Source organism: Halictus rubicundus, chromosome 5 (assembly GCF_050948215.1).
Source record: "Halictus rubicundus isolate RS-2024b chromosome 5, iyHalRubi1_principal, whole genome shotgun sequence".
Lineage (NCBI taxonomy): Eukaryota > Metazoa > Arthropoda > Insecta > Hymenoptera > Halictidae > Halictus > Halictus rubicundus.
This window is the reverse complement of record NC_135153.1, coordinates 8739850-8758784: the sequence shown is the minus strand read 5'-3', so window position 1 is coordinate 8758784 and position 18935 is coordinate 8739850. Positions and strand designations below refer to the sequence as shown.

The following is an 18935-nucleotide window of genomic DNA, read 5'->3' as shown; positions in this document are numbered from 1 at the left end:
CTCTTACTTGTGTATAATAAAGGCAATTTTAAATTACAAAAAAGCTTTGGTCTCCCTCAATTTGCGAGACCCCTCCTCCCACAATATATTTTTATTGTTACGAATAATATGAACCTTTCAAATCTCGTTTCTGGGAATATATATATTTATTCTAATATTTTTAAGATTATTTTTATGGTATATATATAAAAGTAATTATACATTATAATAATGAAACAATGGTACAAAAGTTTGATTCGTTTCTCTCATACGACTCCTTAAATGTAGACACAACTGTGATATATGATATATGGATACGTAATAGGAAATAGTTTCAGATGAGAATCGGGCTTAGGTTTAGTTAAATTATCGTAAATAAATAAATAAATAAATAAATATTTAAATTAATAAATATAGTAGCGTTGGTCTAAAATGAAAGTAGAAATTTTTAACTCGCTTATACATACATATATCTTCCTAATGGCAAACTACAATATTGTTAAGTAGATTGTTCTCGGATAAAGGAAGCGTAAGTAGTCTGAGAATCTCAGAAAATTTGATTTTGTACAAATGTTTGCGATTCAGACGTAATTCGACTTAATAAGATGGCAAATCTCTCCATTCAGTGTCTACAGTAAAATGACGAGCGAAATATCGTGCATAGATACTACAAATATCTTGAACGAATTATTGAAAAAACTATTATTGTGGTTTTTAATAGCTATTAAAAAAAAAACGAAAGAATTTTTATGTATACGCTTGAGTATTTTAATAGTGGATCGAAGTTTCAGACGCGGAAGGTTAATTCACTGCTACATTAGCGTATAAATAAATACCCAACTACCATACAAGGAACCTCCTTAACTGAAAAGTAAAATTTAAGTGAATTTTACGCGTCCGAATCTATCGAGACGAGATCACTCTCGGCGTGAAGTGCCATAAAAAAGAACTATGCAGAATGCAATCAAGTTAGTTCGTTTTTATGGTACTATATATTGGATGGTTTCACTAAGACCAACTGCGACAAGGATAGAAACTTAGGCGGCGACCACTGCAACAGGTGGAGGTCGAAGCATCGATTTCGTGGCCGACGACAATTTTTCTGATACTAAATGAGCAATATGCGAGGACCTCTTCCACACGAATTCGCGCGTTCTGTCGTGGTCGTCGGCGCTCTCCACGCGAACCTAATTCAAAATACATACATAATGTAATAATACTGCATTTCAACCAGTGGCGGTTCGCAGTTAAAATTAGTGGAGGTGACACTCCAGAAAATTTCAGCTTCCTATGTGCGCATGCGTACAACAATCAAACACCACGCCGCTGGAACTGTGAAGCACACAGTTCCGGACAAAGATTTTTGTATCTTTTTATTATATTAAATGTTATCGATAATATCAAGTGAAAATAGGGGGTGCTGCAGTTCCACAGTGCCTACACGCGAGCCGCCACTGATTTGATCTATATGACATAGTAGTGTGCGGTTAAATATACATCATTTAACCTAATTGAAGCATGAGCAGTAGTGAGACTTATGTGTAGCAACCTAATCAGGTGCTACACATAACAGGAGTGCTGCGTATTCAATAACTTTATATGTAGAATGTTGCTGGAGAGAAATGTTTGAAGTTCAAATTGACAAGTTCGAAGTTAAATCGCTACACGTATGTTCAAATATGTACTTACCTGTTTCGGCTGTAGAACTCGAATGGAATTCAAGGTAGCAGCCCCACCGTGAAGAACTCGAAGACTCAACTTTCCGGACATTTCAGCGGTGGTTGCGGTTGCGCTTCTCAACTCTTTTTTCGCAGCACGGCCAAATTCTTTCTCGACCTTTAGGATTAGGGGGCCCAGGGTGAACTTCGTTTTGATCATGGTGTGGTCGCTCATCATATTTACGGAAACGTCTCCAGACCTCTGAAGACTCGAGAGTCCGTAAAGCGTAGCTCGAGCTTTCGGCTTGTTTTTCTTCGCCTGAAAGTTAATGCGGCGAACTTGAAATTGTTGCTGAAATTGTTCTACTTCTTTGTAAACATCTTTTATATATCAATGAAATTTAGCTACTGTACTATAATTTTACTATATTGTACTTTTACTATACTGTACTATACTTTTACTATACATAGTTACCTCAATAGATAAACAACAATTACCTTATTTTTATTTGTACTAGATTGATTTTTCGTCTTGTTCTTTGTTGTGGTACGAGTTTTGTTTGTTTTCTTTGTGTTGGAAGAAGTTTTCCTGCTTGGGGATTTTGTGACGGTTTCTGTGATCGATCTGCTTGCAATCTCGGAAATGGTAACAGGTGTTACATCTTTTTCCGCATTCATTGCAGGCACTGTTACGTTCTAGAAATGATTTTAACCGATTACTTCGGAATCATATAGGTGATAAAGGTAAATAAACTTTTTTGAAAAGTGTATTTAGTTTCGTCCGAGAACGTAATAACGCCCATATGAATACCTGCGCATTTTCAAGTGAACTTTCGCTAATCTTTTCGGTGGTTGAGACCACGGGAGAAGCAACGTTCTTCTTCGAGCCGGTCCTGTTGCTCTTCTTTTTCAATTTGTTTTTCGACTTCTGTTTATTCGATTTCGATTTGGCGTTCGCGTTGGAAAGCTTCACCGTCACCGGATCGTAATTGCTGCGCAAAATTTTATTGATTCTGCCAAGGATGTTGTCCACGAAACGATTATACTTCGCCACGTAGATTGCCGATACGTCGCTGCTTGGTTCCGATTGCATACCGCCTGAAACGTTAATATTCGAATCCTATTTGCAAAATGTCTTATTGTTGGTGAACCTTCTTCTACGAATTAGGCCGATGGGCCTAAAATAAATATTATTTTAATCAACAATGTACAGGGTGTTATTCAGCTAAGTGTACCATCTAAATTGTTTGTAATATTTGGTATATGAAAAATTTGCTGAAAGTCAGTTGTTTCCTGGTTTGCTTTTTTATCCAGATATAAAAGTCACCTTGAGTCTCTTTATTTTGTAAAGGATAAATTTTCGCGCTCAAAATGCGAAAAAGGAATGTTATCTGTTTTGGCGCGGTTCGTGCGAATGCCGATCTGTCGGTCAGTGTGGTTGGTGCATGCGTCGATCTCGATCGCCTCGAAGAAAGTGCCGTGTAAATAAAGATCAACGACCGGGGAGAGTTTTTAGGTAGACACGAGGAAAGGTTGCCCGTTGCGTCTGCACGCGGAGTACAAGATAGCAGATAGGTCTGTAGGTGAGTAGGAAGCAGGTCGTGGCCCAGATCGAAGACCAGTTTGGCTTCGCCGAACGATTCCGACATACCGTTATCATTGTCGCTCTTTCTTACGAACTTAATTCATCGAGGTCGGCACACGGAAGTTTTTCGTGTCGATTCATCGCATAGCTTAACGCTACGCGCGAGCTTAACGATGCTTCGTCATTTATGTAGGTACGCTGGCCGACAAACCTAACCTACGCAGATAAATAGAGAAACAGCACCAGTTCCCCCAGTTCCTTATGCCAGTCGTTCAACCTATATACTTATTCTCAACTTTACTTTTCAACATTTAATTGTTGAACTGAATATTTATGGTTAGGCCAAGGTCTCGTTATTGCAACTATTATATTATTAAATTAATTATTTTTCGTATTGTATGTAATAAAGAATTTTAAAAATTTACTGAGTTTTTTTCATTACTACTTCTTGTTGCACCTGAATCTCATGATATATTGAAGTTTATTAAAAATAATAAATGTTAGTAAGAATTTGTAAGAAATGTAATGAAAAATAATAAATAATGGTTCATGCCCAAAATTGTCTTGCATCATTACTTGGAAATGAATGGGATAAACTAATTTTGTACTCCATGTTTAGTCTGGCCGTGGTTAAGAATTTAAAGGAAAAAGAAATTTCTATTTGGCGGCCGTTTCTTGGCAATCGATGGAGAAACGTTTGCATTAATATATCCGCAGTCTATTAATCAGATTCCACCGACTCGTCAATTGAACGCGAGCCTCTAACGGCTCGGCGTGTCCCATTTTCGATTTTCGGTATTAAATTGGTGAAGAGCGGAGGAATGCGGTCACGGATTATGGGGGGACCAATCTCGTGTCCAATCCTGCGCGGAAGAAACGGAATCACGCGAGTTGGAGCTAGATCGTGATCGAGGACGATCTAGCCATGACTTTGGGTGTGGGTCAGGGTCGCGGACGCGGGAACTGTTATGGCGCATGGCGGCACGCGCTCATGATCGCGTTCACGCTCGCATACACAGGCAGGTACAGGTACACGGTCGAGGTCAGCGGCCTCATTCTGTTTTGGACCGACTGCTCGGTGAAAGCCGAGAAAAAGATTTCAACTCGGTCACACCTTTATCGGTCTTCGTCTCGGAGTCATGTAGAAAGTTAATTGGCCGACGCGCGACGCTGCCGCTGGCCGCTTAATTAAAAGTTCCGACACGTTTCCTTCCTCGCCACCCGCTTATCCTGCTTTATTCGATTCGATGCGGCGCACTCTTTAATTATATTACAGCTCCGATGGAATTCTCACGGATTGTACAACTTGCGTCAAGGGGTGCACCCTCTCCCCAAAACTTAACCCTTAATTAGGTCAAAGATTTTAATTTTTGTTGGAGTTGCTAAAGACCGCGGAGGGTTCGATTTCTATTTGAAAGGGATCTTGGTTAGGTCTGGGTTAGGTCCTTTGGGGTCACAGAATTCTAAAAAATACTAAAAAAAAATTAACATCACGAAATTGTAATGTTAATTGTAATCGGGAATATTAGCTCTAGTCTCTCTTCAAATGGGTTCTATAGTTTCTGTATGAGCACCTCTTTTCGGATTATACACTTACGTTGGTCGCGATGACAGGAAAGAGAATAGTATAAAGTATACGAGAGGCATGTCGTGTTGTAGGTTAGAAAACGGACTCTGTGCAGTGGCAACAGTTTTTTGCAAATATCTCGCAAAGGAAGGTCGTCCGGCGGTAACATGAACAGGAAAAAGTTGTTCACAATTATGCCCCCAATAACGTATTTCAAGGTCATGGGATCCCCCTATTCCAAATAATTGCCCTGTACACATCAAAGGCGGTAAGGTATGTATATTAGAAATCATAATGGTGAAGTAAACGTTCAGCGACCTTGAACCTCTTAATTACTTTTAACCCAACTTCTACGGTGTATCTACTTCTACAAGCTGTGGAAAGTTAGGAATGTGCAGTGATTCACAAATTTGTTCGTGATCATATATACAATATAGCTAAAGCTGATTATATTTTTCAAATGTACACGAATAAATTTGTGAATAAGTGGGAGGTAAAGTTCCGTGCTACTGTCCAGTTGTACATAGTTGTGTTGTCAATTGTCGTAAAACCGACCACCAAACACGTGCAGCTACTTACCAAAGGAAGGGCAAAGAAATAGCAAGCAAGGGCTGCACTACCTTCTCCACGAACGAGTGACAAGACATGCGAGACATCCCAAACAAAAATGAGACATTTTTGGTCGTAAACAATCGTTATACACCATATCCCTTTGTAGCAATTTCGTGGATATTGTTTGTTTTTCTATGGAATTCTAACAATTTGTTTTTAGAGCTTGTTTTCTAAAGTGTTTCAGAATGATACTTTCTAAATATTAATTATTTTAATGCAAAGAATGACTAAACTATACAGCTTGTATAATGCTCGAAAAACGGTTGCTGCAAAGGGTTTTGAACAGCTAAGTGACACGACACATCACGCATTTAAACGAAGAAAGTTTATCGATTACGATTTTGGTCAAATGAACGGCGCCCGACGCAGAAAACGACCGAATAAGCATGTATGTTTCTTTGTTTGTTTGGTTCTTTCATTTTCGAGAGGAAAGGGAAAGAGAGAACTTATCCTCTGGATCACTCGTCGCGGCGAGCACCTGGACAAATACACGGAAACCGGTGCGACACGGGCAATGGTGACAGAGAAATAAATGGTAAGACACAATCATTTTTTTTTTTTGTAAAAACAATAAGTTATCTGTATTTTGCAATCCAGAATGGACAATGTCTCTATACAAGCTTCTTTTCAGACAGAAACATTAAAATTCCCCGAGGCAAATGACGCCATTGTTGACCACTGACTACCAGAACTCAAGTTTCGCATAATAAACGATTGCTTCCGAGGAAAGCAACGTGCGGAAACTAGATAGAACAATATTCGGCGATGTGGAAAGTCAATGTGCCATAAACGATGTCGTTTGCTTCGTGGATCAATAACATTTTTTGAATATATGGCTCTCTTTCTCTCATTCTTACGTACAAACACACGGAACCTCTTTGTACTCCTCGTTCGTTCGATGATTAGTCGATAAATAGTTCGAGAAGAAAAAGAAAACACGTGACGTGGGTCACCAAGCCATTCATAATATTTCGTAACGTCAAAGTACCTTTTCCTCGCCTTATATTTAACAAATGCAACAATAGGACAAATAGGAAATTTTACTGTTAGTCGATAATTTTCATACCACACCGTTTCTGAAAATGTATTGATCAAATATTAACCTTTGCTTTCCGTTACAGATCTTACTTGGAATAAGTAGAAATAACAAATGAGAGTATAATTGACTTTGATATTAAATAAAATATGTAATCTAGAAATTACCGAAAGGTACGAAACGACCAAAATAAATTTATCAAGGACACCGCGAAGAACGGTATATATGTACATATATTGGAATTTGAGTATAATCGGTTGAGTGAATTTGACACTGTTGACCAACAAACTCGTAAGAAACGAATTTGGAGGGAAATGCGAGCGGGAAAAGGTACTTGTCACGAATCGTTCCGTCGCGCCGCCATTCATTGCGGACGCAGCTCGCTGATTCAACAGCACTCACACGAGTTTCAAATACTTCGGCTATATACAATCTCCCCTTTGCTTTCAACGATAACATTCGATAAGGGAGACGTAATTGGAAGTCGTGCAAGCTCCGTCGGATACAGGAACAGGAACGTCAAGTGGAAGCCACAAGAGGCCGAGCGTTATCAATTCACCATGCTGTTCGACGCGCGAATGACTTCAAGTAGAGGTATCGACGTTAATAAATAGAATAAATACTAATTCTACTGCTACCGCTACAGCTACCATTACTTCTACTACCTACTACTACTACCACCAGAGACGGCTGTTTGTTTACACCAGTGCCGGTTACGTTTGCCTCGATCGAGGCAAAACCGTCCCCACCATAACGCCCACTGCACCCTTCCACTGAGCGTCGTTACCGTGGGGCAACCTTGGACCATATAAACCTATAAACACGACGCACATCATTTTCATTGAAGAAGAGATAAAGGAATACGTGACGTCACAAGTTCGAAAGATGTATAAGCTATGCTGTTTGACATTTTATCATGAAATAATTAACATATAAAGTATGTTTCAGATACAAATGTTTATTCTATGTCCATTTTGGAATTATCTTGTCACGTCACATGTTCCCGTTATCTTTTCTTCGCTGGATTCTCGGCTTTCCTATATATGTACTATACACCAGCCGTGTCTATGGGTTTACACGGTCTAAAGGGGCAACGAAGACATCAGCGAACGCGGCGTTTGGTGGGGGAAGCAAGCGTTTGAGGGGCCCCAACCGTGCCCAGCACTGGTTTAGACCATTAATTTTTATCTAAACAATTTCCCATGTGCTTTTAGACTTTCGTCGAAGATTAATTCCCATCAAGTTTCTCTGTCCACAGTTGTCTACATACGGTTTATACGTTCGTAGCAATACAATAGAATTGTAGAGCAGTATTTAATCGTGTCTCGAGTGTACCAATAAATAAAATTTAATATTTATCTTTTAAGGAATTTAAAGAGGCCACTAATATAGTATAATATTTGTAGCTTCTGCTATTTTTAAAAATGAAAAACGACGAGCAGGTGTTTCCGATTGAAACCGTGTCGATTGGTTATATAAAGCAGTGAGTTGTTATTTAAATAAAAATTAATCCGTCTCCGCCTACCGGCAGGCATCTTCAAGCTGAAATCACGGCTGCCTGTCAAAGAAGCAGGAAATCTCTGTTGGTAGATCCCTAATCTTGAAGAATCAAAACACTTCCTACAATGTTCACGTTCTGAATAATTTGTTTCTATTAGGATTTTTTTTTCTAAAATAGTGCATCTGGGACGGGAGTAGAATCTGTCGAACAGCGCCGAGCTAAACGGTACCGGAAGTGTTGGGGTTCTCGAGCGAGTGTGCAAGCTCCAATGGCCGCCAGAGCGAACGGTGTCGTTCGAAAACAATGTGCTCGCTTACTCCTACTATCCTAAAGATCTAATTAAACGAACGAAGATAAGTTTCCAATTACGAGCACGTTATTCTTGTTCGTTCAAAATAAACTTTTACACGTTTCGAAAGATCGGTTTCAGGTCTTCGTTCATGGTCTACTTGCGACCGAGCCTCTGGCATCTGCTAATTCAATCGTAGTTAGCAAGCGTATAACAACCGCGAGTCTCATGCTTGTAATTCTATATAATTCTTCATTTCTCTCGGTCCGTTGGTGATTAGACGTTGCTAACTCGTTCACTGATTTGTTTCTACAATAATGAACTATAGCTATTTAAGAAGTTAACGTACTATACCGGTAAATTGCGCTCGGAAAAGAAATCAAAACAAAGAGTAGTTTCATCAAGCAGGAGCTCGAGGAACACCTAACGTTTCAAGTAACATCTTCTCAACTAATATCTGAATAGAAAATAAAGTTTAATTTTCGTTCGATTCGAATCTGCAGCCGACAATAAACCAATTTGTTTTTAGAAAGGACTCCATAATCATCTATTAAACTTAAAGATATAATAATTTCAACTAAAAGGATTCTAAAATGTCTCCATTAAATCTGATCGAAGAATTGTGATTGAACCGTGATCGTCGAAGATCGCGCGACTGACCGAAAGCTCTGGCTGACCAAAAGACCCGACTGCTCGGTAACGGTGGAATCGGGCGCGTACGAGACCAAGATAGAACCGGAAACAGAGGAAGACACGGATTGAGCATCGAGTCAGGAATCGCAGCTCGCCACTTGCCACTCGTCCCTATCTATCGTATTGGTTAGACAGCCTTGTGGGCGGAGGAAAGAACGTGCGAGGACGCGGGCGGCCGCGACGCGCTCGCGTGTTTGCGCCCCGTGCCGTGTTTCTTGCTCTTTCCCTTGAACTCACGTGCTTGTCTGGCGCCAGCAATGTCGGCGATGCTGTCGACATCGTCGTCATCATCGTCGTCGTCGTCGTCATCCTCGTCGTCGTCGTCGTCGTCGTCGTCCTCGGCGTAGACGAGATCAACGGCGTCCTCGTCATCGTCGTCGTCGTCGTCGTCGTCGTCCTCATCGGCGTTGGCCACGTTGGTCGAGACGACGGCGGGCACGTGGACCGGATTCGAGACAGACTCGGAACCTTCGAGCGGCGACTCGTGGATACCGGAAGCCGCCAGGCCCTCCGGCAGAGCGTTACCTTCGTCCTCGTCCGCACCGGTCAAATCCGACTCTGACTCGGCCTCTGACGCTTCGGCAGGTTCCACTGCCTCGTCTTCTTCCGCTTCCGCAGCGGCAGCCGCGTTCAAGTCCGCCTGCACAGCAGCCGGAATCTGCGGAGCCAGAGGCTGCGTTGCCGGTGGAACAGGCTCGACCGGAGCAGCTGCTTCGTCGTCGTCGTCGTCGTCCTCCTCCTCTCCTGAAATTTCATCAAATTCGTTAGAATTAATATTCGGACGCTGTTGCTATCATAGTTTAAGCTAGCCTTCAGTATCAATATTGGATCGGGTATGTCAGCGCCAATGTGTTCGTAACAGAGGTGTGCGAGAATGCATTCGGGTTCTCCACCGGTGTACCGGAGAAATTTCTGTACTGTACGAGAATTAGAAATATTTAAAATTTTGCCCATTCATTTTGATCGTAAATACATAAGATTGTTAGAAATACAGAAAACGTTCCCGAGAGACTCGCGTGGCACGCGCTAACGAAGGGACGCCCGTAATTATACAAGTATCGAGTGTCCTCTGTTATCTGGGTCAATGTGAAAAAAAGTAGCGCGTAGAAATTCTTTCGAAGCTGGGATCGCCGTCGATTTATGTTAATTCGGGCGAGTTTGAAGCCGCTTGTATTTACCGTTACCGGCACCGGCTCCGGCACGTGAAACGCGCCGAGCTTTCCGCTCGGACTTGTTTAAACTTGCACGCTAACTCGGTGGGCCGATGTTTGTATAACGGCGACGCTCGGGTTGCGATTTCCGCCATTGTTCGATAGGATGAAACGCTAACCGCATCGTTCACGGCAACGACGAAAGCAAAAGCTGCCCCGCCAACGCAACCACTGGATTGCGGATTCGCAAATGCCACTATGCAGCAACTAGTAATACGTGTTCGACGGCTTTCTGCGATTATGTTTCTAAATATAGTGTAGAATCGTGTAGAAAACTGTACCAAATATACACATTCTTTAATAACTTCAATCGATTAAAAATAATATACATTAAATTATATTTCATCAACTGAATTTCTCCATAAACACATCAAATCCGCAGTCTAGTTATTGCTAACAAAAAATGCAGAAAAACAGCGAGTACGTTACCTAGTATATCCTCGATGAACCGTTCCAAATAATCGGAATCATCGTCATCGTCATCGTCGTCGTCATCGTCATCGTCGTCGTCGTCGTCGTCGTCGTCGCCAGTGATGTCGAAATCAACATCATCGTCGTCGTCGTCGTCGTCATCGTCATCGTCGTCACTGACTGCGGGTGGCTGGGCCGGCGCCGCCGCCGCTTGTCTTCCGGTCTCAACGACGTTCCGGGTTGATGATTTCTCTTCGGAAACCTTCGGTACCGGTGACGAGAGTGATCCGATCGCCAGGCAGAACACCACTGCCAATAATATCGCTAACTTCATGGCTCTGAAACAAATGTCGAAGAACATTTATTTAACATTTACATTTATTTATCCTTGTACGCGCACCAGTGGGTGGACCTTGAAAATGTACTTCAAAAACGAAATGACCCAATTCGGTTATGTTTAATATTCATGTCTATACTCTGTAACCCTTACCTGTCAAAAACGCTAAAAATCGCACATCTTTACACACGCATAAGTTTTGACCTACCGATCTCCCAGGATTCAAACTTGTATTTCCGGTATTTTCTCGCCAAAGTCTACAGAATTATATAAAAAAAAGTTAAAAATCTCTGGTTTCCTGAAGTAAAGTTTAGCCTTGACATGTTCACATGCACGCTCGTCAGTTTAAAGCACTGTTCTAATATGAATCGCGGTTACAAAATTATAAACGTTATCGTTTGAGGAGTTATGGCAGTCAACGTGTCAATAGTTACACATTGAACAATTATTAGGATACATTTGAGTGGAGTTAAATTTACACAGTTGTTACACGGTTACACTGGTCTACTACATTCGAGAAGACAAGACTAAAATGAGCGAATTTGAAATTTTCCTTGTAGCATGATTACCTTTTACACTCGCGGCACCCCTTTGAAGTACTTACGCCTGATTCCTTTTCTTTAGTAATGTTATTCTGTGTCGTTGCCTACCGATATAAAACTCCGCTGGACTCGAGCCACTAACAATAATAACAAGTGGTAGGGGAACAGGGCAAATTGAACTGAACATTACTACCGTACATAAAGATCGATTATAATTTCTTGCATTTCAATTACTGACATCATAAAACCTTTTTTCACGAGGATATTTTGAATCATATCTTGCTTTTGAATCATATTTCCAAAGTTAGAAGCACTATTTCCTTCCACGATTGTTTTCTTTCATAGACTATAAAATGTTATTACTTTTAGCTACGCACTATCTTTCTAAAGAACAATGGGAATGGCAATAAAAATGTTAGAAACAATCACAACAAGTTGATTGAAGCAGATTGTTGTACAGATATTTTAGCACCTCTCAATATACTACACAATCATGATCGTTACACATAAAACCGTTAGGTGCTTTGTGCATTTATAGCATTTACACAATTTTAGAACACAAAAGGCACGCACACATACACATGTTTCTGCGCTATTTTCACTCTAAGGAGTTTTCTAGTTGGTAAGTTGAATTTGTTCCTAATCCTGATTTTTATAAAATGGTTAATGAAAATTGGGTCTTGCAAAAATATCCGCAATCTCCGTAATAACAGGAATGGATTACTGTTCCAAGAGAAATAAGTATACGTTTCTCAGGACCACGGAAGAATTTCAGTTGTCACGCGGTTTCGTGACCTTCGACGAGAACCATCAGAATTCCCATGGCGTTTTATTCGCGCATGTACACGCGCGCACAACTTAGCATCCTGTACGAATGGCTAACGGTAGACAAACGAACGTTACTTGGCCATTTTCCAAGGAAATGCGACGTTTTGCCTTTTCACATTGAAATCGAGAATTCGCATGTCGTAGACCGTTGTTTCATCGCAGATTTGAAGGCACAGATTGTTTGTTAACGAAAATATAAGCGGTATTTTAAGATAATTAAAAATACGTGTGTTGGAATATATTTTCGTTTCTGAAAATACCGTAAAACCTCTTGCTTGATATGCTTGTTGAAATAATCAAGAAGCAGAACGAAAAATAAAAATGGAACCGAGGATACCTATTTGTACAATAGTAATCTCGAAACTATTCGCTTCGAAGACATATTTCGATTGGACACAGTTGCTAATATGTCGTGTTAAATAATACCGAGAGCACTGTTGTATTTAACACGAATATAAAATACCGAAAAAAATTACTCTGGAATGTTCACCGATGAATTATACATACGGCGTATATGGTTACGGCGGCAGCCATATCGGATATTCGCCGTGATCCGACACTCTAACTAAAGCTAACTGTATCTTAAAAGCAAATTGTTTTAAGGCACACTAGAATTTAGAAGATTACGGATTACGATAATAATGACTCAACATAAAATGATAATGTGTAGAAGCAACAAACGATTAAAGTTAAGTACAGGAGAGGTCCTTTGTAAATTCGAGGAAAATCGTTTCTACGGTTCGATAGGCATCGGCAGTCTACTCACTGGTTGTTGGAAAAGCCGACGGAAGTTCGTCACTCACCCGGTGCGATCACTAAAATCGGTTCGAAGGTCGTTATACGAGCCGATAGGTCCGGGGCAACGATAGATCACGTCTCTTCTTGGATCACTGACGCGATTTCTCCGGCAATATCCAGGAAATAACCAGACGGGGGTGGGGGGAATGTCCGAGGGGGTTGAACCGAATGTTCCAACGACTCACCTATCTCGTGTCGGTACTCCCGCGTCTATGTCCCGGTTCCTCTGCGGTTCCTGCGGAACGTGTTATTTGGCCCGGAAACACGGTATGTATGTACGTATATATCGAGGACGCGTCCGATCTACCGAGCGACCCGGTGAGAGTGTTAAAACAGACGAGGCGCCTCGCTACGACCCTTTTATACCGAGCTACCTCCACCTCCTTCGTTCTCGTTCGTCGTCCTCTTTCCCGATCCCATCCAGTGTTACGGCTTCGTTCGTGGTCTCCACGTGGCCGCGACACTGCGTTTTCTCCCTTTCTTGAGCGACATGCATTGTAAAGTAAAAACCGTGCCCGTGCCCGTGCCCGTGCCGGACGCGGAAACGTCGACGACCATCTCCGCTTCGGAACGAAATCGAGATAAACGCCACGGAATGCCGAAGCAATACGCCTCGCGACGCTCGAGGACGAAGACGGACTTGAACTTGAACTTGAATTTCACGATTTCGACTTGGACTTGAACGGCGCCCGAGTTGAAACAGCCGAGGTAAATTGGGACAATCAGGATACCTACTGAGCCGTTTATTATGAAAAAATGGGGTCACTCGATTTTTTCCATTATTCTGATATTATAAGGACAGAAGTTACCAATACAAAAGGATTTGTGTGTGTTTCTTTACGTTCTTCGAAAGTCTGGTTACTGTGATGTATTATGAAAATTACTATGCGAGTAGGAGCTCGTTCAGACACGGCGGAAACCGCGCGGAGCTTATTCACATTAGCCCCACTTCAGGCACCGCAGAATCCGCGCGGTTTGAACGGCGCGGCGTATTGTTTCCGCTGTGTCTGAACTACACCTAAGCACAATTCTTGGCTGTGAAGCTCAATAAATATTATTATTATTATTATAGAGTAATAATGTCATTTTCAAGTAGTTGCGATAATCTGACAAACAAATATTTTCAACAAAAGTTGATCAGTTTTGGATTGCCTATGCATTGCAATAAAAAAAGGCTCGAAAAGAATTGGTTTTTAGTATTGTCAAGGTCACCTTCATTTTTTTAAGTGGCACTGTGTATTTTTGACTTAACAGTATCATAGCCCGCATCAACACGAATTCAACGACCTAGCATACCATGACCTTCCGATGACCTTGAAGGCAAAGAAATGAAAGTTTCAACAAAAAATGATAGTCTGCTTCAATGGGTGATAATAACTCTAGCTTGGCCACCACGGTCCCCGGATTTGTCACCACTTGATTTTTTTTATGGGGTCATTTAGAGTCGATAGTTTATGCTGTTCCAATATAAAATAAGGAACATTTAAAGCAGCGAATTCGTACAGCATCCGAAGAAATTCGAACATTTCGAACATTTGATGTGACTTTTTTACGAAATCGTTCGCATTCATTTAGTCAAGGTTCCTGAATTGAATGTAATTTCGAGTCTTAATAATAAACACAAGTTATTATCACCCATTCAAGCAGACTGTCATTTCTTGTTGAAATTTTCATTTCTTTGCCTTCAAGGTCATCCGAAGGTCATGGTATGCTAGGTCGTTGAATTCGTCTTGATACGGGCTATAATACTATTAAGTTAAAAATACAAAGTTTTTTTATTGCAATGTACAGCCAATCGAAAACTGATCAACGTTCGTTTAAAATATTTGTTTGTCAGATTATCGTAAGTACTTGAAAAATCGTGAAAAGTGTTACGTGGGACACCCTGTAGAATAAGTAGGTGTAAGCGGTAGAGATAAGAGATAGAAAAATAAGGTAGCTATAAGTTGAAAATAAGGTTAGGATAAGACCGGCGTGAGGAGGAAATGCGGAAAAAGGTTCGGGTGGTATAAGAGTCGCAACCTTGAGGGGAATAAATAAAGTATCTATCTATCTATCTATGTCATTTAAAAATTACTCATAAAAGAAGAAGTAACATAATAGTTTGTAGTTCAAAGATTTAGAACTTTTCTTGATTTTCTCGTTTTCAATTAAACTTATGTTTTCAAATAATCTTTTCGCTCCAGTTATAAGATCCACTTAATCTTCTGATACATCTAAATATCTGGAACGCGTCAGTCACAATAAGAAATCGAATTGTAATGGAACAGAATTCTGGGTTATTGTGGTAAACTGTGGCATCCGACATTTTTATGAAACTTCCTCTCGAAACGAACAATACATAGGTATTGGTATAATACCTATATATAGGTATAACTGGTAAAAGGAAGTCAAGGTAAATATTTCCTTGACTTTGGAATCTACTGATTTTAGCCAACGGCCAAATCACGTTGCAGTGAACCGATTCTCGTCCGATCATCGAAGTTAAACAGCGTTGAGCGTGGTTAGTACTTGGATGGGTGACCGCCTGGGAACACCACGTGCTGTTGGCTCTCTTTTTTTTTAATTTCTATCCACTATTAACCCTTTGCACTAGGCGCTATTTTCATTCTAAAACTAAATTTTTCTTCCGTCTTAGAATATTTTCATTTTATTCATACGAAACTGATCCGATTTCCACATATAATGTTTAAATGTTTAGTAATGTGTTAAATACAATTTTTGTAATGTAACAAATATTTTGTAAAATTTCTCGTAATTTCTTTGAAATAATACCACAATAATTTCTAGTGGTGCTTCAGAGTCACCACTCGAGTGCAAAGGGTTAACCAATTAACTGCGTTCGAGGTGTATACAAGTCAATTCAAAACTCTATTGCGGTTTTGCTTTACTTTTTTCGTAAAATTTATAATAGCGGCATTTGGCCTGCGTTCGACGTGTATACTCGTCATTGCTCGACTTTAATTCCGCGCCCGTGAGGGATTTTTAAAATTCAACTCCACAGCTAACTGGTTAAAATTAATAAAAAGATACCGTAAAAAGAAACCAACGTAAACTCAGCTACGATTTTCTTTTTTTTTTTTTTTGCTAAGTTATCGGACATTGAATGGAAAGAATCATTTGAACATTGTAAATTGTTTAGTTGTCTCCAATAACCATTTCTGCACGTAATTCCGAATTGGCCTCTCCAGCAAAATCATTTATCGATAACTGATTTATTAACAATATCACTTGATCGTCGAGCGAAATGTGGAAAGTCATCACGTGCGTCGCCAGACTGTCAACAATTCCCAATCGATCTTCGCCATCTCTCGTGTTCGATCGCGTGATCCACTCTGGGAGCAAACAAATTAATCGACTCTGAATCGAGATTCTTATACAAATTTTTTTATATCACAGTGACATTCCACATAGAAAATGATGGTAAAAGTCCCTCTACACCTTTGCCTTATCACGTACTTTTGAATATCAAACGGCACTTGCCCTGGGACACCCTATACCCTATATGTATGTACATGTTTCTTAAATATTATATTGTTCGTTCTAGTATTATGTATTAAAAAATAAACAACTGTACCACTTTTATATTATTATGTTAGTTGTGACTTATCGTGCTTATTAATCTGTATTTTTCTCAGATTTTTCGGATTATGCAAACATGTTTAAAAAAATTCAAAGTCTCTAACAATTCGAAGAAAATGCATATTTCGCGTTGAAAATTCAGTAACCGTGTCTTTTATCAAAAATAAATATATAACGGACACGTTTATAAATATCGTATTATCCGGATTCAGCAAAATCTACAAACCTATATTCTTCCTCTTCCAACACGAAGCGCAAGAGTGCCGTTTCTTCTTCCAATCGCGAGTACATCGTTGTAAATAATTGTACTTGCAGGAGAAGCAGGATCTCACAGGTGAACCCGAACTGCAATATGTATTATGTATGCGCAACGGCTGCGAGTATTTTTTGCGACGGCAGCGGCACTCTTTGACGCAAAATTCGAGTAGTGGGACACCGCTGGATATCGGACAGCGATTAGTTGTTATATTCGAATATCAAAGATTCGAACGTATCTTGGAAACACGACCATGCGTTCGCTACATGTTGCGAACGAACGTTACCGCCCTTAGCACCGGGAAAACGGGCCACCTACCCCTTACCACCTTTGCTAATTACCTCCACAATTGATAAGGAAGAAATAAATGTAATCGTAAGAGCTAAGGCGTCCAATTTTTTCCTTGTTTTCATTATACTGTACACATGTAGGTATATGCATTGCTGGATATAATACCTTTCTAAACTTCACGCTTGACACTTTTACGACTGTTTTGGATCTCGTTCTCACCGGTCGCGCTCGCGTTGATGACACGATATCGCGTCACTTGTCCCAGGAATGTTAATCCTGCGCTGCGTAGCGTGGATGATTTGTTACGTCAACGCGTGTTATGCGCCACAATAAAGTCTAGTGAGCAAAAATTGCGTCTTACGACTCCTATAGATAATTGAATTCTTCCAGTGATCTTCCATCTACACACATGTACGCACCTCCTCTTTTGTGTTTGTCCTACCCAAGTTTCCGTTAGTCCTACATACTGTCTCAAATTCCTTGATGGAAGTCCGACAAGAATAATCCTGCAACATTCTACGTAATAATTACAACATTTTTACGTTTATTTCCCTCATTTCTGTTCCGCTGTCCTCTTTCCCCTCCCTCCTAGAATTTACTCTGTCGATCCATATCTTGTTATATACTGCCTGCACTTCCTTCCTTTCCACTTTATCTCTCGCCAATTCTCTCTATCCTTTCCCCATGCGTCGTTACTGCTTACACTAATTTTCCCTTCCTCCCTCTAATGCGCTATAGGCAGAGCTACTCTTATAATTAACGATAATCTTCCAACTTTTCCACCTTCTTTTTCCCTTTCATATCCTCTATACTGTATACCGTGGCCTGATATTACAATGTTACCTCTCTTCTTTTCATCTTAATTTCCAGTTTCTTTTCACCTCCATCCTTGTATTTCATATCGATCACCCAAACAGTAACAAAAACTTTGTTACTACAATTTCTTCTAGGACCAAGAGATCGTTGTTTTGGTAAACCTGTCGGAGTGCTACCGCCTCTCCGATTTCAATGACCTTGTCGTTGTTGTTAAGGCCACCATTCTGAACAACATTTCCCTTTAAAGTTTTTAAAATAAAATGATTGATTTTCATCGAAAACTACCCTTCCATCGCTTAATAGTCAATAGGCATTTCTATGACGTTCCACTCGTCGATTTAAAAAATATTCCATTCACGTATGTTAATTTACGACCGCGTTGACCAAATAGATAGTGTTGGTCTGCCGCTAACGCGTTTTCTGTTAATTTGCACGTGATTCCGAAACAACTAGATAAGAAAATCGGCTGACTTTTATGTATCTCGATAAGATTTCTTTACCTTGTTTACGTATTGTACATCGAAAAACGTGTAGTTGTAATGCGAGAAAATTTACTGGAACCCAAAAATTTAGTCGCTTTTAATATATAAAATTATAAAACTACGTATCATCGTGCATCGTTCTATTTCGATTGTATAAAATGGCCCCATCGGTGCTTTAACAAATTCCGATTTTCTTCCGATCAAGCTCCATTATCGCTTACCTGTTGTTTATTCTGACAAACATTCTGATGTACTGTACATAGATAGAAGCGATTCGATTCTATCGAGTGACAGTAATATCACGCGAGGTTGAGCTGAAATGACTTCTATCTGATTTCATGATATCGTAATGCGAAAGCCACTCCAACGACGAATTATCGAAGCATTGACGCACACGTACGGTATCAGCACAATATAGATAATGGCAACAAATAGTGGCAGGTGTATATTACGATTAAAAG

General features: G+C 40.3%; 1 protein-coding gene and 1 non-coding gene across 2 annotated transcripts; one reads left to right on the top strand and one right to left on the bottom strand.

Moving 5' to 3' along the window:
- Positions 1-37: 37 nt before the first annotated feature.
- LOC143354231 (uncharacterized) lies at positions 38-18511 on the bottom strand. The gene is made up of 7 exons (XM_076788143.1): positions 16856-18511; positions 10561-10880; positions 9158-9664; positions 2449-2735; positions 2136-2333; positions 1669-1956; positions 38-1166 (listed from the first exon to the last, which is right to left on the bottom strand). The coding sequence occupies exons 1-7, from the start codon at positions 16918-16920 to the stop codon at positions 1017-1019; spliced, it is 1815 nt and encodes a 604-aa protein (XP_076644258.1). The 5' UTR covers positions 16921-18511; the 3' UTR covers positions 38-1016.
- On the top strand, positions 15480-15599 carry LOC143354708 (5S ribosomal RNA). Its single transcript, XR_013082363.1, has one exon. It is a non-coding gene; the product is annotated as a 5S ribosomal RNA (ribosomal RNA).
- Positions 18512-18935: the final 424 nt, after the last annotated feature.